At 40.7% G+C, this 24,797-nt stretch overlaps 1 protein-coding gene across 1 annotated transcript in view; it reads left to right on the forward strand.

Moving 5' to 3' along the window:
• Positions 1 to 24,797, forward strand: part of HSPH1 (heat shock protein family H (Hsp110) member 1) — a 322,955-nt gene that overhangs the window by 256,287 nt on the left and 41,871 nt on the right. Inside the window, exon 13 of the mRNA XM_044073239.1 lies at positions 13,864 to 14,001. Within this exon, the coding sequence (XP_043929174.1) occupies positions 13,864 to 14,001 (138 nt within the window). The remainder of the gene's footprint in view (positions 1 to 13,863; positions 14,002 to 24,797) is intronic.

The following is a 24,797-nucleotide window of genomic DNA, read 5'->3' on the forward strand; positions in this document are numbered from 1 at the left end:
CATACATCGAACGCTATGGTGAGTTTCTGTATAGCATGCCTAGTTTTTGATGGGATTTCTTGATACTGCTTTGGATGCTTTGGATGTGGATGTCAGTTTTAAGATTATCATTTAGTCATATGGTGGACTAACTCGATTTCAGTGGCATTTGCCAAAAAGATTTTGAAAGATGCTTTGTTAGCGTTGTGAGTTTTTGTGGCAAAGAAGAAGGAGGTTTTTTTGGCATTGAGTAGGAGTTGTGCTGTTGTTAGTCAGGTTTCAATGGAGAGGACAGCTTGTTGAGTGATTTCTTGGAGGTGAGTTAAGGTGTTTGAAGAGCAGAAGATGGCAAAGGCATCTATATATTGAATCAAGGTGCTTTCACAAAAAGATGAATGTAGCTTACTGATAAAAAAATATTGAACAGTAGAGGGCCAAGGATGGATCCTTGTGGGATTCCTGAGGAACTAGGAAGGTATGGGGAGATGGATCCTTGTCATTTTACAGCTTGTTGCCTGTTGGTAAAGTAGCTAGAGAACTACTGAATAGATGGAGATGCTAGACCCAGGGTATAAAGTTGATTGAGGAGTTTACTGTGAAAGATCATGTCAAAGGCTTTTGATAGATCTAGAAATACTGCAGATACAAGTTAATTACAGTTGTGAGCTTTGACAATGTTTGTAAATGACTGTAATGCAGTAGAGGTGGCTCTGGTCTAACCAAATTCCATGTCGTGTATTGGTAATTAGCTTATTCTGCATGTTTTGCCAAGATTAGTGTAGAGTCTAATGTAATATCTAGGTATGTTTGCTCAGTAACTTTTATAATACATAAAATGTTGCCTTTGACTATTAAAGAAAAGCATGTTTTCAAAGAGTATAATAAAATGTGAATGGCAAAATGGGAAAATGCTGTCATAAAAGAGGACAAAGACAAAATTAAAGTGGAAGACCATAGAAGAGTCAACACCACAAGGAAAGCAGGAGAGAAATCAGCAGGGGGGAGCATTCAGTCTTACTGGAAAGAGAGGATAAAAAGGACAGAAAAGTGTAAAAAGGTTGTAGGAATATAGAAGTATGAAAGGGGATCACAAACAGTACAGGAGGATGACAATTGCATACATTTAGGAGAACTGAGAATGGTAAAAATACAGGCGGAAAGGCTGCAGATAACAGGAGAAAGGGACAGAGAAGAAAACGAAGATCAAGACTAAGTTGTGCATATAAATGCTCCCAACCAGTGTCAACCATACACAAAGACAGCAGATGAAGGTGATATCTTTAACCAATTCCCATGCAGCACTGAGCACTCTCTCAACTCTCTGGCAGACCAGTTAAGCAGAAATCTTCTGGACCCACACAAGTGGCAGCTCAACGGAAAAGCCTTCACCCTAATAACTCAGAAATGGGGCACCCCGAAGGCCAACCTCTTTGCCTCCCACACCAGCCATTCGCTCAGCAAATTCTGCACCAGGGAGCATCATTGCATGACTTGGAAAGTGCATGCCCTGTCCTTCCCCAGGGTCAATCTACCGGTCTATGCCTTTCCTCCACTACCTCTCATCCCCAGGGTACTGCTCAAAATAAAGTAGGAAAAAACAAGGACAATTCTTACAGCTCCAGACTGGCCTCGCCAGCACTGGTACCCCTTGCTGCGCAGTCTGTCCCCACTGCCACCATTACATCTTCCTCAGATTCCAAACCTCCTGACCCAGAGTGAAGGAGAATTCATGCATCCCCAATTGCAGACACTCAGTTTGGCAGCTTGGCTTATTCCCTAACCCCAGATCAATCTGCCAACCTCAGTAAACCGGTTCTAGATGTTATACGCAAGGCCAGACACCCTAGCACTAGAAAGTCTTACGCTGACAAATGGAAAAGGTTCTGCACCTGGATCCCAGGCTAAGGGATCCAATATGGCACAGCCCTCCCTTCCTCTCACCCTGGATTACTTTGCTGACCTACTACACAGTGGCCTCTCCTTCTCTATAAAAATTCATGCCTCTGCTATGTCTGCTCATTTTCCCACTGAGCAGCCCCTTTTCTCATACCCTTTGATCAAGCAGTTCCTAAGAGGGGCTAGCAACTTGAGGCCAGCCAGAAGAGCACCAACCCCAGCTTGAGACCTTCACTTTGTATTGGAAAAGCTCACCCAGCCCCCTTTTGAACCAGCTTCTTCTACAGAGCTAAAATTTCTCTCCTGGAAGACCGTTTCCTTCTGGCCATCAGTTCAGCCAGAAGAGTCTCCGAGCTGCAAATGCCCATGGCTGTAGAAACCTTCATCCTCTTCCATGCTGACAGGGTATCCCTCAGAACTAACCCATCCTTCATGCCCAAGGTGGTGTCCAGTGTGGCTCTCAACCAATCCATTCATTTGCCCACCTTTTTTCCTAATCCCCAGAACAAGGGGGAAAGGATCTTGCACTCTCTCTAGATGTGCACAGACAGCTCAGATTCTTTCTAGATAGGACTAAATCCTTCAGCAATTCTTATCAATTGCTGGTTAGCTTTGCTACAGGGGCAGAAGGCAAAGCCATCTCCAAACAAACCATTTCCAAATGGATAGCACACTGCATCCATTTCTGCTACAAACAACATGGAAAGCCTCCCCCAGGGGGTCAGGACTCACTCCACCAGAGCAGCCTCAACCTCTGCAGCTTTCCTCAGAGGAGTCCCCACTAGGGACATTCTGGAGGCTGCCACCTGGACATCTGTTCACACATTTACCAAACATTGCCACCTGCCTCTCTTCTCCAAATCCATGGCAGAGTTTGCCTCTGCAGTCTTGTAGGGCATTCTAGCCAGCCCCTAGTTTCCTTGAATGCCTCCACCCTTTTCCTCAGCTTTGGAAATCAACCCCAATATGATAACTGCAACATTGAAATGCGAAGAACATAGTACAGTTGTGTACACTTACCATAAATGTAGATGTTCGAGTGTATTCACTGTTGCAGTCCTGGTTTCCCTCCCTCCATCCCCCTTTCTTCTTTTCTTACAAGGGACGTATTGGTATTTATTTTCTACTGGTGGGGTTCTTGCACCAGAACCGGACTCCTACTTTGGGGCTTCTGACAGATTAGGGCAAGAAAAACTGATGTAATGGTGTCAGCTGCCTTGCTTTATACTACTGATGACCTGACGTCAGTCCTGAAGCGACAGCAACTGACGCAGAAATACTAAGCCTCTGGTATTCGGGCTGGCTGAGGGCTATCCTGGCAGGGTTAACCCAAATGTGATGACTGCAACAGTGAATACACTCGAACAGCTACATTTATGGTAAGTGTGCACAACTGTAGTTTTCCCAGAAATCCCTGTAATTCGGTATCTGATATAACTTTCAGTTAACAGCCCTACTATAATTTACAAAGTGTTTGGCACACTAGGCTTTGCTTACCAAGAGGAACGGCCATCCATATCTGGTTGAAGGTCTTCTAAATTACTACTCCATTTAGTAGCTGCCAACAAGCATGGGACTGGGTACAGCTTAATTTGCTCCCTAGCACAAAAATCCGTTTCTGGGCCTAGTGTACAATTCCTTTTTGCAGAGAGTATGTCTGTCCTTAAATATTGGAAGATAAATATTGTAGTTTTTGTACACTTCAGCTGAAGCTACTGATGCCAGGCATTTAGGTTGCTTGATTAATATGAGATAGAGGGTCAGTATACTTAGCAAAGTGGGGAATAAGATTTTTGCATTTTGTAAGATGCCCACAGATTGTTTAGGAAGGCATTTTACTTGGGTGGCAATCCGACTATGTGTGCATTATTTGCAGAAGGGAAGAAAGTTGTGAGGCCCCTTTCTACCGGAGTCCCAGCCACAGTATTTAAAAATGTCTCTGCCATACTTGTATGTTAGACTGATACTTGGTAGGGAGTGCTCACAGCCATCAGGCACTACAGACTGGGTTCTTGTCCCTAAGGAGAAGGCAGTTTGTTTGTTAGAGTTGTCCTTGGTAAGCTCCTTTGACTTCTTCCTACCCTCCATATTTTTGAAGGATACTACCTGATGCATTCTTTATATTTTATGGTTAACTTCCATATAACACATTCCACATAACATATGACATTTTATGGCTAATGGTTAGTAGTGTGGCTGAGTGATATACTGTCATTACTGTGATGAGAAGCGTAGGTCTCAATCTTTCAAGAGGTCAGTGTGGAACACAGACCCTGGCAATGTGTGACAATTGGTCAGAAGTGGAGCACCCTAGTTTCACACTGCACAAAACGCACCACTTCCAAGGGGTCTGGCTGAAGTGGGCTTTCTGCCAAAAGTATTAAGTTAGGGAATCGTGTACATTTGCGACAAGAGTGTAATTTATTTAATGTTTGCTTCAATCTACAGTTTCTTCACAACAGTGAGTGAAACTGTTCTAATTTCATCTTATTAAAAAGCCCATAATTCATCTACAAAGTTAATTATGAACCACTCTACTTAGCCAAAACTGAGACTGCAGTGCAATTACGAACTGCACTGTAATTTTCTTGCCAAGTTACTGGAACATAAAAATCGACCTACATTCTCTACATAATAAGCATGTCACTAAAAATGGCATTACTGATCATTATACATCTTAAAAAGGAAGCTGCAGCATACTCAAGGTTAAAAAAAACACAGCCGATAACATTTACTTAAGCAGACAGTTCCTACTCGGACTTCCCCGATAATCAAATGTCAATAAATAAGTTAAATAAAACTGCCAGAAACCATTGATAAATGCAACATACTCAGTAGAAAATGGATACATTACTGGATTCAAGTGCAGTTATTAAAATAAAAAAGCTCATCAGCTTTTCTTTTTTTGGCTTATTCAGTAAAAAGAAAGTACCACTGCTTTTTCCAGAGATATTTTAATAAGTAATTGTTATAAAATAATACAGAAATAAACCACCTGATTTATTCTGTCTAGGCTGTACGATAGTGCCACATTGCATTCTTAGGAGCAAGACAGACTGAAAAAAATAATCATGCCTGGGTAAACATTCGAAAGCTTGGGACCTAGATTTTTTGAGTTCCATACTGTGGAGACTAAACGGCCAAAAATCTGGACTTGCATATAGTAAGTCTGAGATTGCCATCTCTCAGAATTTTCTCTTTTCTCTTTGGTGTATTGATCTTGGGGTTGGCATATACACGTTGCACCTCACATTGGGGGGGGGGGGGGGAGTGCCCTGCAAAAAATGTTTAGTTTAGAGTACTCTGATATTCCTCTCCTTCTCTTGCATTTTTGTGCATGTTGGGACTTTGCATTTTGAGTCCTGGTATTTTCAATAATAAGCCTCATGTCAGTATAGCAGTCTCATACCTTCATACATATTCACTATTGTCTAAACACCACATTCAAGACCGCTTTAAAATCAGTAAATTTCTTTTGAAATCTGTTAGCAGAAACACCACCTCATGACTCTTGCTAAATTGCCACATGCAGTAATGGTGCTTTTACAGTGCATTTGCCACCATTACAAGCTAGGTTAGAAAATTAGGTATAATAAAGAAAATGCAATGTTAAACAGAGATTACTGTATGTGGTAATTTATCAATGTTAACATGAAAGCCCCTAATTTGCCTTGCGTTGTTTTCCCTTTCCCTCGTAAATCATACTCCCTTGTCATTCAGAAAATGTATGTTGATGTAAAATCTGTCATTCTGTTAACTTTTGAAATCCGTGACTCTTCCTGTTGTGAAATTTTTGGTTTTGTGGTAAATCACAGAAGATTACAATTAGTCAGTGACAGTGTCATAATTTTATACTTCTTGTTTAGAAAATGCATGGCGAGTTGTTTTCTGTTAACTGCAGTGGCACGAAAACCACTAGCAGCACACGATTGGCTGCAATCTGTGCCTCCTCATTAGCTCCCTTTGCTTCAGGAGCAGTTACTTGATTGGCTCGTATACTGCAATGCTGATTGGCTGTAATTGTGGTATACGAGCCAATCAAAAATTGCAAAGCAGAGCCACTTCTGTACAGCATAGAACAGCAGAACATTAGGTTAAATCCATGTGAAATGCGGAGTGTTCTGCACAATCCGGAGCACTTGGTTGCTCAGTTGAGAAGGGTCGAGCACTTTCAAACTTCTGTAGAATGCCATAAATATTTGGTTTTCTTTACCTTCTTCAGTAGGGGACTCCCTTTCTGAACCTAGAAGGATGAGGAGTCTTCTGGTGTCACAGAAAGGCCAGAAGATAAATGAACCAAGGAAACTGATTCCTGAAAAACAGATGTATCATATTGCCAAGGCCTTAAATGTGTACTGCAGGTCCTGTTAAGACCTTCTGCCTCTGTGACCAAAAAGGTTGTGTTTCAGCTACCCCTCCCACTAATAAAAAGGTTTCTGTGGCAAAATAGATGCTAGATAGGTATAAACCCCAGACGTGATAATTTCAGTTAAAGTAACATTGATGGCTGTAGAAGTAGCCTCTGTTTCAGGTCTCCTTTTGAGAAACTCAGTTGTACCATAGTTGGATGCTAGTTTCTAGGGGTCTGCTAGGGACTCCCACACTGTGGGTCATTACAGATATGATGATATTTGGTCAGTATGGCTAGTGATGTCATTGGCACAAAGGACAACTGATGACTGCCTGAGTAGTCTATTCTGAGACCAAGCAGAAACTGAGCACTTATTTGAAGCCATGATTTCTGTGGAATGGATTCCAGTCTCGGAGACTTCAAAAATCTTTTCTGCTAATTTTCAGTACAAATTGCTTGCTGCTGATTATTTTTCCATCTTACAATGTTCTCACTCTTGCATTCTCTGTTACTTAGGTCCTTCCACAACAGGTTGAAGAGGAAGACCTTACCCTGTACACAGATTTGAATTGGGACAAAGAGGTGCTGCCCTCCTTGGACCAGATTAGCTTATATTTTTTTTTACAGCATAGATACATTTTTTTTTTATGGTTCCCCAACTGAGGGCATCTTTTAGTGAGATGCTTTGGGAAAGTTAAATAGTAGTCCTTAGTCAGCAGAAAATTTTATCAGAAAAGGGTAAAAGTTTTTATTGAAAGCTGCTGTTGGATCCCAGAAAGGAAGACGATTGGAGATGCTCTTGTTATTTCCAGCCTGATCAGCAGTAGTGAAGTTCAAGCAGCTCCATCTGCGTGTCATGCATGAAAGGTGCCTTCTGTCCCTGACTTTCCTTGTTACTGCTGTCACGCTAACAAGCCTTTCCTTCCAGTCCTCCGTGATCTCTTCAAGAGAACTGGAAAGAAGCACATGTGATATTCTTAGATGATCTGACAACACACTTACTAGATTTTTAAGAAACCTGGGAGGCACCAATCCAGGATCTCAGTCATTTTGGCAGCTTCACATCCTGATGAGTATCTCTTGATGCTTGTCGCCCTTTAATTTTCACTTTTGATGTTCTGGGGACCATAACACTTACTGTTCTAGCAAAATCCCCAAACACACAGGCACAGAGACAGGCACACACAGAGACAGACACAGAGACAGGCACACACTCACACCTGCTGCCTTGTTCCCTTTGGGGAGTAACAGCCTGTACCTGACACTCCCACACACTATCCTTGCTGGCCCATGGTTTTGTGAGACCAGTAATACCTGCTTCCCCTTCTGTATCAGTATCTGTGTCTTCTCAGTCTTCTGCACAGACTCCTTGCCTGGCATAATAATTATATCTTGCCATGCTCTGAGCCATCCTTTATCTGTTTGCATGCTACATTTTGTATAATTTTTGTCATTTCTCCCATGCCTTGCTTCCTGTTTCCATGCTGAGCTTATTGCCTTTCCTGTCTCCTTTGACAAGTCTTTGGTGCCTAGATGCATCAAAGCATGTTTTAGTCCCTCCCTCATTGACCACCACCTCCTATGTTTTACTGAGTCTGAGCCACAAGACTAATTCCATTGTAATGTGGGCTCCTTTGCCATGCCAGTTCTCCTGGTGATGTAGGGTAGTATTAGCAAACACTGTTTTAAATTACACAGGTAGGTCTTGGTCCAGGCTACATATCACAGCTCTGTGTGATTTAGACAAGGGTCAGTGTACATAGGGGTAAGAATACATTCATTTTTGCATTAGTGGGTAGGTATGCAGGGTAAGTATTTAGATATTGGCTGTGCAGCATTGTCTGTAATACACAAACGTAGGACAACACTGCAGAGCACAGTCAGGAATTTGCAAAATTGCAGCTGCAGACTGTTAAGAACAAACTCTATAAAGTTCTGCATGATGGTGAGTTGGTCTGCATAATAAGCTGAACGAGTAGCTGCTGAATGAGTGCAGGATGCATCCTTTGGAAAAGAGCATTTGGGGGCGGGGGCAGTTCAATGTACAGGATGGCGTGCCACCTCTACCGTATTTGGCCTGCTTACTGCTCTGTGAAGTGACAGTGTTCCTGCCAGTGGGAGCAGTGGCTGGTCTAGTGGAGCCCTCCTTTAGTGCACCAGTTAATGTTTTTTCCTCTGTGGTCATGTGCAGTTAGCTCATTTTCATTATGAGTTGCTGTTGCTCATGAGTAAGGAGGATAGGGATGTAAAACCACCTAAAGGTTTGGCTGCAACAGGCAGCTTACAGCTCAGACACACAGAAGAAATGCACAAAATGAGAGGAGATGCCAAAACCTTTCAAATATTTATTCCAACAGCAAGCAGCCTGACGTCTCAAGCCAAAAAGACTGTTCATAGGTTTAGCCAGTAAATATGTCCCATCAAGCAAAGTTCAGTTAATAGCCATGACAGTTAGCAAGTAATTAGTGCTTTAATGGAAAACCTCTATTACAAGTACTGTGCCACTGTAACCATAGACAGGAGCAAGTGCATGACCCTGTCCGTATCTGTAAGGTATCATTGTTGCCTGACAGAACTAGATACGTATGGACAAAGCAGTGCTGCATGGGAATTGGTTAAAGATATCACCTTCATCTGCTGTCTTTGTGTATGGTTGACACTGGTTGGGAGCATTTATATGCACAACTTAGTCTTGATCTTCGTTTTCTTCTCTGTCCCTTTCTCCTGTTATCTGCAGCCTTTCCGCCTGTATTTTTACCATTCTCAGTTCTCCTAAATGTATGCAATTGTCATCCTCCTGTACTATTTGTGATCCCCTTTCATACTTCTATATTCCTACAAACTTTTTACACTTTTCTGTCCTTTTTATCCTCTCTTTCCAGTAAGACTGAATGCTCCCCCCTGCTGATTTCTCTCCTGCTTTCCTTGTGGTGTTGACTCTTCTATGGTCTTCCACCTTAATTTTGTCTTTGTCCTCTTATGACAGCATTTTCCCATTTTGCCATTCACATTTTATTATACTCTTTGAAAACATGCTTTTCTTTAATAGTCAAAGGCAACATTTTATGTATTATAAAAGTTACTGAGCAAACATACCTAGATATTACATTAGACTCTACACTAATCTTGGCAAAACATGCAGAATAAGCTAATTACCAATACACGACATGGAATTTGGTTAGACCAGAGCCACCTCTACTGCATTACAGTCATTTACAAACATTGTCAAAGCTCACAACTGTAATTAACTTGTATCTGCAGTATTTCTAGATCTATCAAAAGCCTTTGACATGATCTTTCACAGTAAACTCCTCAATCAACTTTCTACCCTGGGTCTAGCATCTCCATCTATTCAGTAGTTCTCTAGCTACTTTGCCAACAGGCAACAAGCTGTAAAATGACAAGGACCCATCTCCCCATACCTTCCTAGTTCCTCAGGAATCCCACAAGGATCCATCCTTGACCCTCTACTGTTCAATATTTTTTATCAGTAAGCTACATTCATCTTTTTGTGAAAGCACCTTGATTCAGTATATATAGATGCCTTTGCCATCTTCTGCTCTTCAAACACCTTAACTCACCTCCAAGAAATCACTCAACAAGCTGTCCTCTCCATTGAAACCTGACTTACAACAGCACAACTCCTACTCAATGCCAAAAAACCCTCCTCTTCTTTGCCACAAAAACTCACAACTCTAACAAAGCATCTTTCAAAATCTTTTTGGCAAATGGCACTGAAATAGAGTTAGTCCACCATATGACTAAATGATAATCTTAAATCTGACATCCAAAGCAGTATCAAGAAAACCCATCAAAAACTAGGCATGCTATACAGAAAGAATCATTTTCTGAACACGCCCATAAAAATTACCAAAACCTACCTTCTGCCCTCCCTGCTCCTGTGGAGCACCAATTCTAACCAATTTACAGTCCTCCATTTAAAAAAAAGTTTGAAAGTTGATGCAACAAACTTGCCAAGTTTGCCACTAATTCATTCTCCTTTATCCATCACTGTAAGGCTCTGCATACCCTTAGCTGGCTGGAACTCCCCCTCCGCCTCTCATATATTCAGCTAATAACAATGCATACAATCATACACAAACTATTAACCTGCCCAGCTCTTACCCCTTTAATCAACATGCATTTTCCAAAAAGGAACTCTTAGATCAGAAGACGAACAACTTCTCACCATAAATAAACCAAATAAATCCCCTGGACAAAGGCTAAACTCATACACATGTAGCAAAAAAAAAAAATGGAACTCCTTACCTCTCTTACTGAGTAGCAAAAAAAGGAACTCATTACCTCTAACTACCAGAACTATTTCTAACCTATCCATCTTTAAATGTTCCCTAAAAGAATACCTCGCAAAATCTTGTTCCTGCTGCTGTGCCAATTCTGGCTGAACTTGCTCACTATACTTCAGTCATCCCTTCAACCTAGATCACAATCACAATCCTCTACAGCCTTTAGATTTAAGAAAGATGTTTATTGCTGCATCCTTATTCATCCAGACTTCAGGCGTTTTAGTCACATTATCAGTTCTTTGCCTCATCCTTAGGATTATCAGCTCTACCAAGAATGTTCATAAATTGTCTAGCTCCAGTTATAGGTCATTGCAGGCTACAGGTTATCCACACTTTTTTCCGTATTTAGATGACTTGAGTCTTTTTCAAAATTTCAAGAAGGTCTGACTTTGGTACAAGATCTCTTACATAATCTCGAGTTCCAAGAGAACATTCAAAAGTCTGTCTCCTTTACACAGGATTGTGTTCCTGGATTGTCAGCTGGATACCTCTGTTCAAAGAGCTTTTCTTCCACAGGGAAAAATGCATCTACGTCTAGCTCTGTTTCTAAGGTTTTCCACTCAGACTTCTGCCACTGGACTGAATACATTAAGATTTTAGGTCCCATGGTATTTATGATTCTCATGATGCCCTTGACAAGATTCTACATGAGAAAGATACCATGGTATTTGAAGCCTCTGTAAATCTAGGTTTCTCCTTCTCCCTTCCTGTTTCAAAGCAGTCAGTCCTCACACAATTTTTTTTGGTGCGTAGTTTCAGGAGGGATGAAAGTGCAAGGTGTTTGGGAAACCGAGGGAAGCACATAACTATTAAAGAGAAGTTTACTCTTAAAAAACAAAACAAAAAACAAAACAAAAAAGGTGGGGGGGGGGTGAAGAAACCTGATCAAGGCACTAAACTCTGTCATCTTTGCTCCAGGATCTCTTCAAGTTGTTATACACCATATCATAGTCATGTGGTACAGCAATAAGCAAGGGGGAACATGCACGTACCCATTTTGCAGACTTGCCATGTTAAATCGGGATATAGCTTCACAGCACAATTTTACTCGACAGGCATCCTGCTTTTCAGTCAAGCAAAATTTGTGTGGCAGACAAGTTGAGCAGGATAAGGGCAGACCCCCACAAATGAAAGCTAGATCGAGAGTATTCAAAATTTGACCCATCGTGAGGAGCTCCTTAAGTCAACATATATTTTCCTCCTCTCTGGACAATCTGCTTGCAATATTCTACTCCAGGACTACTTGTAAAAGGGCCTGGAAGACAGATGCCTTTTCTTTTCATTAGTCAGGAATGTTCCTGTATGATTTTCCACCATTTTCACTGATATCCAGGGTACTACTGAAGATCAGAAGGAATTCCATCAAGATCATTGTGGTGACTCCGTTCTGGCCCAGGCAGCCATGGTTTTTCCTTTCTTTTGGAAATGGCCAGTGGCAATGATCACAAGCTTCTTCACAGAAAGGATCTACTCATACAAGATAGGGGGTGTTTGATACACCCCAACCTCTTTCAACTTCAACTGACTGCTTGAGTGATAAGGTCTTAATTCCCTTTAGGTATCTGTTTAGTGAGGACATGCCGCATGTACTAAGGGAGGCATGAAAGTCTGCTACTATAAAATTATATAGTAGCAAAGAGAAAAGGTTTTCTAGTTGGTGTGAACAACATAAACAACACCCATTCTGTAATGGTTGTTCTGTGGTGTTACAATATTTGTGTGAGTTACTGTCCTATAGCCTTTCCTACTCCTCCATCAGGGTTAATTTATCAGCCATTTCAGCATGTCTGACTAAGGACCCACCTCTTTCAATGCTTTTTCATGTCTAAGTGTTTTTGAAAGGGGTTTTGTATAAGATGCCTCCAAGAAAACTGGTGGCCCCTCCTTGGGATCTTAATTTTTTACTTAACTCCATTTGAACCAGCTAACCTGAATGACTTGAGGTTTTTTTTTTTAATTATTATTATTTATTCATTTATTTATTTATTTTACGTTTGTTTACTGGGAAAGTCCGACTAGGCATGGATCTCATTTTCAGTGGAGGCCCAGGGAAAAAGCTCCACAAAGATTGGTACAGGAAATACTGTAAATACAGTGCACATGTTAATAAAGTACAGTACACAGTCAAAAGTTAATAAAGTACAGTTTCAAGGCCAAAGGAGCAAAAGGTAATACTGTATTAAAATTGGTGTGCTAGGCCTGGGTTTGTTTTTTTAACTAGCATATTATCTGCTTCTAAAATGTGTGATTTATGGGTAGTATGTAAATATAAACCTTGGAAATGATTGAGTCATTTAAAATAATGGGAAAATTGTCTAGGCTTAGAATGGCTCAAGCGCAGTTGGCCTAGTATTCACCTGTGAACCTATGAAGAGATATTGTATCAGTGTTGATTTTGGGAATCTGACCTGTCTTGGTGAAACACTATTGCAGGACACTTCTGAATTATTTTTTTGTGAAGAACTGTAGCTCCTTCCACCCCAATGTCTTACTATTTAGAATCCATTGTGACAACAGGACCCATTAAGGGTGTTTAATACAAGATGTACTCTTAGTGTATTGGTTGATTTGTAAGAAGCAGTGCCTGATGGATCAGAAACATTCTCCCACCTTCCATCTTCAGGGGAGAATTCCTTCCCAACAACCTCAGGTATGGAGTTCCCTGTAAGTTAAACAAGTGTACACTAGTATACAATTTAACAGTGGTGAGAGTTGCAGGAACATGCTCACTACTGGCTAGTGGGGTTCATAGGTAGTTAATGGATATGCAGTCCAAGAGACCATGTAGGATCCTAGCCCAGTTTTGCAGTCACCCCCAGAGCACTGTCTAGTCAAGCAACTTGCTTAGATTTGCACAGTAGGCAAGAGGCTAAAGGAATCAAATGGTGGACTACAGGAAGCATTTCTATCAAAGGGTGAACTAGTGAGCTTGGAAGACAAACTCATTCCCATAGATGATGGGTTACATCATGGCAGCAGCATCACTGATGGATTCCCATTCCTGAGCGTCTGAGAAAAGGATGCCAAATCCTTATTGGTGAAAAAGATAAACCTAACAACCATAGGACCCATCAAGAACAGTCCCTTTTTTATCAGTTGTATGATGGTTTACTTAAAACTAATACTTCCTTGAATGGACATCTCTATACATATTAATTTGGGGAAGTTTTATTTCATGTTCTGTAAGTATACATAATTAATTACTGCTGTGTTTTTGTGTATTTGCACCTACTGTGATACAAATGTGAGAACTGGGAACATTTGTTTTAAACTGCTAGTGCAGCCAGGAAATGTAAAGGTGTTGAACTTTCTGATTTCTGTTTTATTCAGGTAGGAGAAACCAGGTCTGATCATCCCCCAGAAGCTAAGAAGCCAAAGATAAAAGTGAAAACAGTTGACCTTCCTGTTGAAACTACTTTGGTTTGGCAATTGGAAAAGGACCTCCTTAACATGTACATCGAGACAGAGGTATGTAACAAGTTTATTGGCTCATGTGATAATTCAGAATAGCATGCTTCTCACATGCTTTCCACATTGACATTCTGACAGTGAACAATATCTTGTAATACCTTATGGAACTAGAAAGTAATGAAAACAAGAACCCTTTTCAAACACCTGGGGCAGGTTTCCATCCCTTACATTGCTGTACATGTGGGGCAGGTTTCATTCCCTTACATTGCTCTACATCTGGGGCAGGTTTCCTTCCCTTACATTGCTCTACATCTGGCGCAGGTTTCCTTCCCTTACATTGCTCTACACCTGGGGCAGGTTTCCTTCTCTTACATTGCCCTACACCTGGGGCACGTTTCCTTCCCTTACATTGCTCTACACCTGGGGCACGTTTCCTTCCCTTACATTGCTCTACATGTGGGGCAGGTTTCCATCCCTTACATTGCTCTACATCTGGGGCAGGTTTCCTTCCCTTACATTGCCCTACATCTGGGGCAGGTTTCCATCCCTTACATTGCTCTACATCTGGGGCAGGTTTCCTTCCCTTACATTGCTCTACATTTGGGTCAGGTTTCCATCCCTTACATTGCCCTACATCTGGGGCAGGTTTCCTTCTCTTACATTGTTCTACATGTGGGGCTAGTTTCTTTCCCTTACATTGCTGTACATGTGGGGCAAGTTTCCTTCCCTTACATTGCTCTAGATGTGGGGCAGGTTTCCTTCCCTTACATTGCTCTACATCTGGGGCAGGTTTCCTTCCCTTACATTGCTCTACATCTGGAGCAGGTTTCCTTCCCTTACATTGCTCTACATGTGGGGCAGGTTTCCTTCCCTTACATTGCTCTACATCTGGGGCAGGTTTCCTTCCCTTACATTGCTCTACATCTGGGGCAGGTTTCCTTCCCTTACATTGCTCTACATCTGGGGCAGGTTTCCTTCCCTTACATTGCTCTACATCTGGGGCAGGTTTCCATCCCTTACATTGCTCTACACCTGGGGCAGGTTTCCTTCCCTTACATTGCTCTACATGTGGGGCAGGTTTCCTTCCCTTACATTGCTCTACATGTGGGGCATGTTTCCTTCCCTTACATTTCTCTACATGTGGGGCATGTTTCCTTCCCTTACATTGCTCTACATCTGGGGCAGGTTTTCTTCCCTTACATTGCTCTACATTTGGGGCAGGTTTCCTTCCCTTACTTTGCCTACATCTGGGGCAGGTTTCCATCCCTTACATTGCTCTACATCTGGCGCAGGTTTCCTTCCCTTACATTGCTCTACATGTGGGGCAGGTTTCCTTCCCTTACATTGCTCTACATGTGGGGCAGGTTTTCTTCCCTTACATTGCTCTACATTTGGGGCAGGTTTCCTTCCCTTACATTGCCTACATCTGGGGCAGGTTTCCTTCCCTTACATTGCTCTACATCTGGGGCAGGTTTCCATCCCTTACATTGCTCTACATTTGGGGCAGGTTTCCATCCCTTACATTGCTCTACATCTGGGGCAGGTTTCCTTCTCTTACATTGTTCTACATGTGGGGTTAGTTTCCTTCCCTTACATTGCTGTACATGTGGGTCTAGTTTCCTTCCCTTACATTGCTGTACATGTGGGGCTAGTTTCCTTCCCTTACATTGCTCTAGATGTGGGGCAGGTTTCCTTCCCTTACATTGCTCTACATCTGGGGCAGGTTTCCATCCCTTACATTGCTCTACATCTGGGGCAGGTTTCCTTCCCTTACATTACTCTACATCTGGTGCAGGTTTCCTTCCCTTACATTGCTCTACATGTGGGGCAGGTTTCCTTCCCTTACATTGCTCTACATCTGGGGCAGGTTTCCTTCCCTTACATTACTCTACATCTGGTGCAGGTTTCCTTCCCTTACATTGCTCTACATGTGGGGCAGGTTTCCATCCCTTACATTGCTCTACATGTGGGGCAGGTTTCCATCCCTTACATTGCTCTACATGTGGGGCAGGTTTCCTTCCCTTACATTGCTCTACATTTGGGGCAGGTTTCCTTCCCTTACATTGCTCTACATCTGGGGCAGGTTTCCTTCCCTTACATTGCTCTACATTTGGGTCAGGTTTCCATCCCTTACATTGCTCTACATCTGGAGCAGGTTTCCTTCTCTTACATTGTTCTACATGTGGGGCTAGTGTCCTTCCCTTACATTGCTGTATATGTGGGGCAGGTTTCCTTCTCTTACATTGTTCTACATGTGGGGCTAGTTTCCTTCCCTTACATTGTTCTACATGTGGGGCAGGTTTCCTTCTCTTACATTACTTTACATCTGGGCCAGGTTTCCTTTCCTTACATTGCTCTACATCTGGGGCAGGTTTCCTTTCCTTACATTGCTCTACATCTGGGGCAGGTTTCCCTCCCTTACATTGCTCTACATCTGGGGCAGGTTTCCTTCCCTTGCATTGCTCTACATCTGGCGCAGGTTTCCATCCCTTACATTGCTCTACATCTGGCGCAGGTTTCCATCCCTTACATTGCTCTACATCTGGCGCAGGTTTCCTTCCCTTACATTGCTCTACATGTGGGGCTAGTTTCCTTCCCTTACATTGCTCTACACCTGGGGCAGGTTTCCTTCCCTTACATTGTTCTACATGTGGGGCAGGTTTCCTTCCCTTACATTGCTGTACATGTGGGGCAGGTTTCCTTCCCTTACATTGCTTTACACCTGGGGCAGGTTTCCTTCCCTTACATTGCTTTACACCTAGGGCAGGTTTCCTTCCCTTACATTGCTCTACATCTGGGGCAGGTTTCCTTCCCTTGCATTGCTCTACATCTGGGGCAGGTTTCCTTCCCTTGCATTGCTCTACATCTGGGGCAGGTTTCCTTCCCTTACATTGCTCTACACCTGGCGCAGGTTTCCTTCCCTTACATTGCTTTACATCTGGACTGCGGTGGTGGTGCTGCGGTAGCGTTGTCGCCTCACAGTAAGATTATGTCCTGTTCGATTCTCAGCTAGAGCCTCTTCTGTGTGGAGACATGTGTGAATGGGCATACCTTTGAAGGTTGTGCGTCAGGGCCAGCAACTCGGCATGTAAAAATCTACTGCCAGTCATTAGCGGACCGGAGTTCTGCTGTGGCGACCCCTAACCGGGAAAAGCCGAAAGACACAACAACATTGCTTTACATCTGGGGTAGGTTTCCTTCCCTTACATTGCTCTACATCTGGGGCACGTTTCCTTCCCTTACATTGCTCTACATCTGGGGCAGGTTTCCCTCCCTTACATTGCTCTACATCTAGGGCAGGTTTCCTTACCTTACATTGCTCTTCCATTGTAGCATTGCATGGATGGTCCACAGTGATGTCACTTTTTCTTCTTCTGGTAGCCGCTTTTGATTTTCGCAGTTCTTTTCAGTTTTTACTATGTCATTTAGTCTGAATTTTTTTTTTTTTTTTTTTTTACTTTCTCTGAATCCTGTCCTTACTTTTCTTTGTAGTATGTGGAACCACAATTTACTTAATTTTTGATTGACAGCATTTTTTTTAGCAATTATCCCTCTTTTCCACAAGTTGCAATTAATAGTGGTTCTTGAAAATATTTTTTGCATCAAATATGGTTTTGCTAGTTCATTTCTAGGAGCTTTAATTTTTAACCAGTCTTTTGGCATTTCTGTCTTTGGAGACAAATGTTTAATCCATTGCATCACCCCCCCCCCACTTCTGTGCCTACCTATAACTTTAGTTGTGTTGCTGTTGCTTTGATAGAAAAGTCAAGTAAGTAAACAGTAAAGTTTTAACACTTTCCCTGTTTTACTTTGGAGCATTTTTGTTCCCTTAAATAATATTCCAGTGCACAGCTTTTGAAAAAGAAGGGGTTATGTTATTATTCAGCAATAAATTAAATTAGTCAAGACCAGTTTGTAGCTTTATTTGCTTAACAGCTAAAATATGAGAATAGTACACCTCCAGATTATTTAACTTGCCATTTGAATTGAGTGGTTAATTTGGGTCTTTATTTTTGTTTGTCTTCATGTACCTACTTACAGACTTTGAAGAAAGTATCTCAGGTTTCACATGTGCCAGAAACCATATTTGTTGTTAGGTCTTCCATTTAGATAAACACAGATCACAGAATGTTTTGCAAATGTCCAGTTTTGGATTTAGGTTTGAGGAGTATGGATGTTGCATGTTTTTACATACCACAATGATTACCTTACTCCTACTCTGTCTAGTGCATGTTTTACTTTAAATTTTTTTATGTCACCCAGGTAACCCCACTGGGCAACTTCGCAGCACCATCTAGTTAAGTGACTTGCTCAGTGTCACATAGTAGGGATCTGGAGGTTGATGGAATCAAACCTTGGACTACAAGCAGCTTATTAATTGTACATAACTTTAATCCAGTGCACTAACTGCAAACTTTAGCTTTAGTGAATCCATCTATGTATTCTTTATATTCAACATTAGTTGAAGAGATGTATGCTGTCTCATTTATGATCACATAACCTTCTCTGTTCGCATGCATATTTCCCTAAATCTTAGACTGTGTGTCTGCCAGCAACATGATTATTTAAATACCAGGCATTAATTATTAAATTTCTTAAGGACCAAGTCTTTGGCAGTGACTCTTCGTTTGGCTTTGTCACATATATCTGCTAAGTGACATCAGCCGATAAGAGAGCCATTATGTCCTTTGCTTCTTTTCTTCCTGTCAGTAAACAGATATGTCAGACATGGTTTGGGGAGTGTGCATGGACAATCCTGCCTGTTCAAGGGCAGTGGTCTTTTGGGTAATTGCCTATATCTGCACATCAGAACTGCTATAATGTGGTACATCATTTTTTTTGTGTTTGTTCAGCGAAGAGATCATTCTTGTCCCTTTACATAATTAAGGTTTAAGTTTTAGTGGACCTCTACAAGATTTACCCAAGTTGATTTATTTACTTTATCTTGCATATCTTGGTTTATCTTTATTCTGTTAAGAGGATTCATCTCTATGGGATCTAGTGTTGTATTGTAGCTGTTCTTGAGAGAGATATTTTTACTTGGACATAGTAAGATTTTGATCCCATTTATGGGATATGAATTTCTGAAGGCTGTTTCTAATGCTCTTGAGATGGTTAATTCTGTTCAAGTCTTCTTTGCAGTATGCTTAGTATTTCTGTGCCTTCAAAGGTAAAGAGTTGTGTAATCCTTGATGTGAAAATACACTTTGTAATTTTTTTTTTTTGTGATTGACCTTGGCCATTGATATTGCCTATGTACCTAAAGTTGCATCTGTTGCAAGATTGAATTGCCATCCTTTTTGTGGTTATCTTATGCAAGACAAAAATTTGGAAGAATGAGCAGCTTTTTTGCCTCCTCCGGGGTGCCTAAACTAATTGCTTGGCAGGATTGTGAGTGCTGTCAATCAGCAGTTCCCATTTTCCACTCTCCTTTCCATCACAAAGACAGTTTAATCCCAAAAAGACTGAGCGAGACTAGAACAGACCTTTGCAAATGGAAACTAGATCAGGGGGTCTTCCAAGATTTGATCCATCTATGGAGAATTCCTCAAGCAGACCTTTTTGTCTTCTGTCTGAACAATAATCAGTCAAAATTTTATTCCACTACTCCATGTAGAAAGGCCTGGAAAGCCAATTCCTTTTTTTTCCTTAAGAAAGAAAGGTTGCTGTATGCCTTTCCATATTTCTGAAGATTCAGAAGGAATCACCCAAGGTCATCGTGGTAACTCCCTTCTGGCCCAGACAACTGTGGTTCTTCCTTCTTTTGAAAATGGCTAGGGGCAATTTACCACAAGCTTCCTCACAGACTGGTTCTAGTCACATAAGACCAGGGGTTTGATACATCCCAACATAAATCATCATAATTGACTGCCTGGTTGATGGGGTCTTTATTCCTTTTAGGTAGCTGTTACCTGGAGACATGCAGCAGGTACTAATGGAGGCAAGAAAGCCTGCAGCTAGAAAATCGCATATTAGCAAATGGAAAAGGTTTCCTCGTTGGTGCAAACATCACAACCAGCACCCATTCAAGGGTAGTTTATTCTCTGGTTTTACAATACTTGTGTGAATTGTTATTGGCATTCTTATTCCTGCATCGGCCATTTCAGCATATCTGCCCATGGAGCCACCTCTCTCAATGCAGTTTTAAGTCAGAATGTCCTTGAAGGGGGTTTTGCATAAGAGACCTTTTACAAAACTGGTGGCCACTTCTCGGGATCTTAATTTTGTGTTGCAGAAGCTAACATTTGATCCATTTTAACCAGCTGATCTGGCTAACTTGAGGTTCTTAACATTGAAAAACAATTTTACTGATTGCTCTAACTTTTGTAAAAAGAGTATCTGAGTTGCAAGTTTTCGTGGTGAGTCGGCTTTTTCTCTTTTTCCACAGGGTCATAGTTTCTTTGAGAACTAATCCTTCTGTTATGCCTTAAGTGGTATCTGAGTTTACTAAAAGTAAAAAAGACAAACTATCCAGCTCCCCATTTTCTTTCCTGTACCTGGAAATGAGGGAGAAAGGATATTCCACACCTTGGGTGTCCATAAACAAGTCCTAGTTTGACAGAACTAAATCTTTCAGCTCTTCGGTTTAATTGTTCATTTCTTGTGTAAGTAAGAGGAGGGGACATCCTGTGTCAACCAATTGGTTGTCTAAGGCTATTACCTTTTGTTGTACTCGTCATAACATATCTATTCTAGGGTGGGTCAACTCCCTCTCTACCAGGGCCTTGGCTTCATCTTTTAGAAACAGTTGTATTCTAAAGCTACTGCTTAGTCCTCTGTACTTTTTCAAAGCACTATAAGCTTGATTTCTTCTCTAGGACTAGATCATGCTTTGCTAGGACAATTCTTCTGGGGGCTCATGGACCTTTCTTCCATCTCAAATATAGTTAGCAAGGGTAATCTACCTATTTAGCTAAGACTACTGCAGCAGTGATCAACATGAAAAACATAGTTAAAACAAAAAAGGAATGTAAGAAAACTAATGTGGAAAAAAAGTTCCAACAAAAGAACCAAGAAACCAATAAATCCACCTGTTCTAAGCAGACTGCAGCTCCAGAAGGGAAGCCACGCACTAATGTTTTACAACCACCAACGAACACCTTTATTAAAGCTTACAAATTCACGATTGACTTTTCATCTAAATCATGAAGTAGACTTCATCAGAACAAAAATACCACAGCCCTGAAAAGCACTTTTATAATAAAACAACTGATTGACTGCCAGTTAACTAATTAATCAAGTGTAGAGGGTTAAAGGCACCCTTTCTAAATTCTTGAACGTGGAACATATAAACCATAACTATTGATATAAAAACAGTGAATAAAAACTGAATCAATATTAAACGTATTTTTAAATGCAGAGCAAATATATGCTATACAGATATGACATAAAAAATATAAAATTGTATGACATGAAAAAACCATCAGTATGGAAAAAGTATATATAAAGTGTAATAAAAATATGCAAATACAAACAGTGCAAAATCAGTTTTGTTCATGTTACCATGGTGTTATTCTCATTGTAATTTATTGGCCCTTTATTTTAATACTGGTGTTACTTAAATACTGTCATTGATGCCTGGAAAGTGAGTCGCAGCTAGTCTCATTTGCCATATTAATTCTCTTAGTTCCAAGTAGTCCTTCCATGAACCTCCCCTTGGATTAGGGGTTATTTTTTTTAAATGGTAAATGAAAAATATTTTACAGGATCATAATTGCCTAGACATAGTAAGGCCTTGCTGGGTGTGCACCTGGATTGAGACCTTTAGAAAAAGGTAAGCGCACACCACGTAGAAAAAAATGGGAATTGTGGAAACAATACATACAGGGGAGAAATGGGAATTGTGGAAACAATACATACAGGAGAGAAATGGGAATTGTGGAAACAATACATACAGGGGAGAAATGGGAATTGTGGAAACAATACATACAGGGGAGACATGAAGTTTAAAAGAAGGCAGGACTTAAATGAGCTGTGTAATGTGTGACTGAAAATGATTGGGTAGATAAGTGATGTATAATGTTTGCATCTGGGAGTGGGTTAATATGGTTTGTGATGTAAAATTCTTGAAACTAGGATTGCGTCGGAGTGGTTTGTTTTCATTTACATAAATGTATGATTGCTTATGTCGTAAGTGATGGTTTAATAAAGATGTTTCTTGCTTAAAAAGGTCTGGAATTGAATAGTTTATGTAATGTTGCTTAGGTTATATGATGTATATCAGTATACGTGAAGTATAATATTTGTTAATGTTAATACAGTTTGATTATTTTTGTATAAATGTAAATTTGCCTATAGGTTCATAGGTTGGTACTAGGCTTTCGGCCCTAGGGCCTATACAAGCCTAGTCATAACAATTCCCTGGCTATTTCTTCCCACAATGTTTACTTCCCTGGACCCCTGTCTAGCAGGGCAACTGACATGATCCCCGGGGTGAATTTCCTATCTCCCATCCAATTGTCAAGGTTCCTTTTGAAGAGGGCCAAAGAGGCGCTCTGGTTACATGTATGGGCAGTCTATTCCAGAGTCTGAGGAGTCTCTGGGTCAGGAACCTATCCCTCCAGCATGTTTTGTTCATTGTGATGATAAGGTTTAGATCCCTGCAGTGTGTGGCTCTGAGGGATTGGGATTTCTTTAAGTGTAGCATGTCCAACAGCTCTGGGTTTGATATGGCCTTGTATGTTAAGCAGAGATCGCCTCTGAGTAGACTATATGCGACAGACTAGCTGGAGTTTTTTTAGACTGTCAGCATAGGGCATATGCTTTAGGCCTGTGATTCTTTTAGTGAGGTATTTTGCGGCCTTTCCAGTTGTTGCAGATGTCTTGAGAGGTACATACCAAATGGACAGTTGTATTCTATAATGGGTCTAATGAGGAATGAGTACAGTGGGACAGTGACTAACTTTTTTTCTTGATGAAAAGCCCTCACAAGTGATAATTCAGTAAAGATGTTTTACAACAATGGTAAATGAAAAATATTTGAACCCAAGACATGATGTTGAATGTCTAACTAGGGCATTGTTCTGGTTACATTTCAGAATATCGTAGCTGTGGTCTTAAATTCGTTTTTTCAACTGCCTCTGCGTCTCGCCATCATAAAAGGCAGGACAGGAAGAGCAGACTGCTAAGTATACCAGCCCTTTCATCATACAATTACCATTTAGGGCATACACAATAGATTTGTTTTATTGTTTAATTGTACTTGCTGGCTATCAAGAATGTATTTACACTGAGCACAGCTATCTGACCAGTTTCTTTATATTACTCGTCCTTTTATATGTGAATGTTGGTCAAGGTCCCCACAATGTCTTTTAATTTTTCACCACAGGTCAAAATGCCCCAATAATAATGCCTGTAGTGTGTGTGTGTGTGTGTGTGTGTGTGCGTGTGTGTGTGTATATATATATATATATATATATATATATATATATATATATATGTATATATATATATATATATATATATATATATATATATATATATATATATACACATAACATACATTCATAGACACACAATGTGTATGCGGGTTCCTATAAAATGATCGAAGATGCATTCTTTCAAATGCGTCTTGATCGAACTTGAAAACATGAAAAGGCAAAATAGCGAAACGGAATATAAGCAAACTCGTACCCTGGGAAAGAAATCGCTTGGCCTCTGCGTTACTTTGCCATTTTCGTGACTGTAGTGTGATCTCGGACTTGCCACTTTATGTAATATTTTACAATTTTTTTGTGTTTTGTGAAGCAGTGATTTTTTTTCCCCTTGGAAAAGAAATCACTGTTCTAAGCTTTCGCGATAAATTGTTCGCTTTAAGCATTTGATGATTTAACATAGACCCTGTGTATGTATGTGTGCATATATACACACACGTATTTCTAAAAGAAAAAAAAACACAACTAGCTCTCTAAAAGTTTGTATTTATTCCTTTACTCAGACATATCAGCTACTGTAGACCATGGTTTAGCATCAAAAGAGACTTTTGCAATGCAAAACAACAAAATCACAAAAAACACCAGTAAATTCAGCTTTAAAACATAACTTCCTAGTCATGTGTACATTTATAAAGGTCAGATATCCAAAATGCACTTATTTTCTTAATAAATAATTATAATCCGACTATCTTCAAATTAACATATCAAAATGTAAGCACATTAACAAATTTTATCATGTGTATATAACATAATTGTTCTTATTGTTTAAGAGAATTATTTGCTAGAGAAATATATAATCATATACTGCCATCTAGTGGCTTTTTATAAAACAACAGCATCAAAAGTAAGTCGTCAGTATAAATATTTAAAGATATCAGTATAAATCTTCTTTTCGGCTTTTCCCATTGGGGTCACCACAGCAGGGCAACAGTCCGCAGAACAATTGGCAGTGGAATTTTACAGTGTCAAGTTGCCAGCCTGGTGCCAAACCTTCCACAGAAGGCACACACTCACACCTAGGGCCAATTTAGTGTGTCCAATCCACCTTCAGCATGTCTTTGGGATGTGGGAGGAAACTGGAGCACCCCGAAGAAACCCACATGATAGCAGAGAGGATATGCTTACTCCACATAGAAGGCACACCAGCCGAGAATCTATTCGGAGAGCCTCTTGTTGTGAGGTGACCATGCTAACCTTTGTACTACTGTGGCCACCCAAATTACCAGTGCAAGTATTTATACTAATTCATTTAAACTTGTAAATACCGACGCCCCCAAATTGATCCATTTTTGCTCAGTTTGATTTAATTTTTGCTGTCTTTTGAGTCTTATTAATAAGAGGTACTTACAACCGTACCAATACCTATAAAAGCAAAAACGGCACCACTGTGTTTCTATAAATGCTTAAACAATGCACACC

This window comes from Protopterus annectens, chromosome 5.part1 (assembly GCF_019279795.1).
Source record: "Protopterus annectens isolate FY-2018-M chromosome 5.part1, PAN1.0, whole genome shotgun sequence".
Classification (NCBI taxonomy): Eukaryota; Metazoa; Chordata; order Ceratodontiformes; family Protopteridae; genus Protopterus; species Protopterus annectens.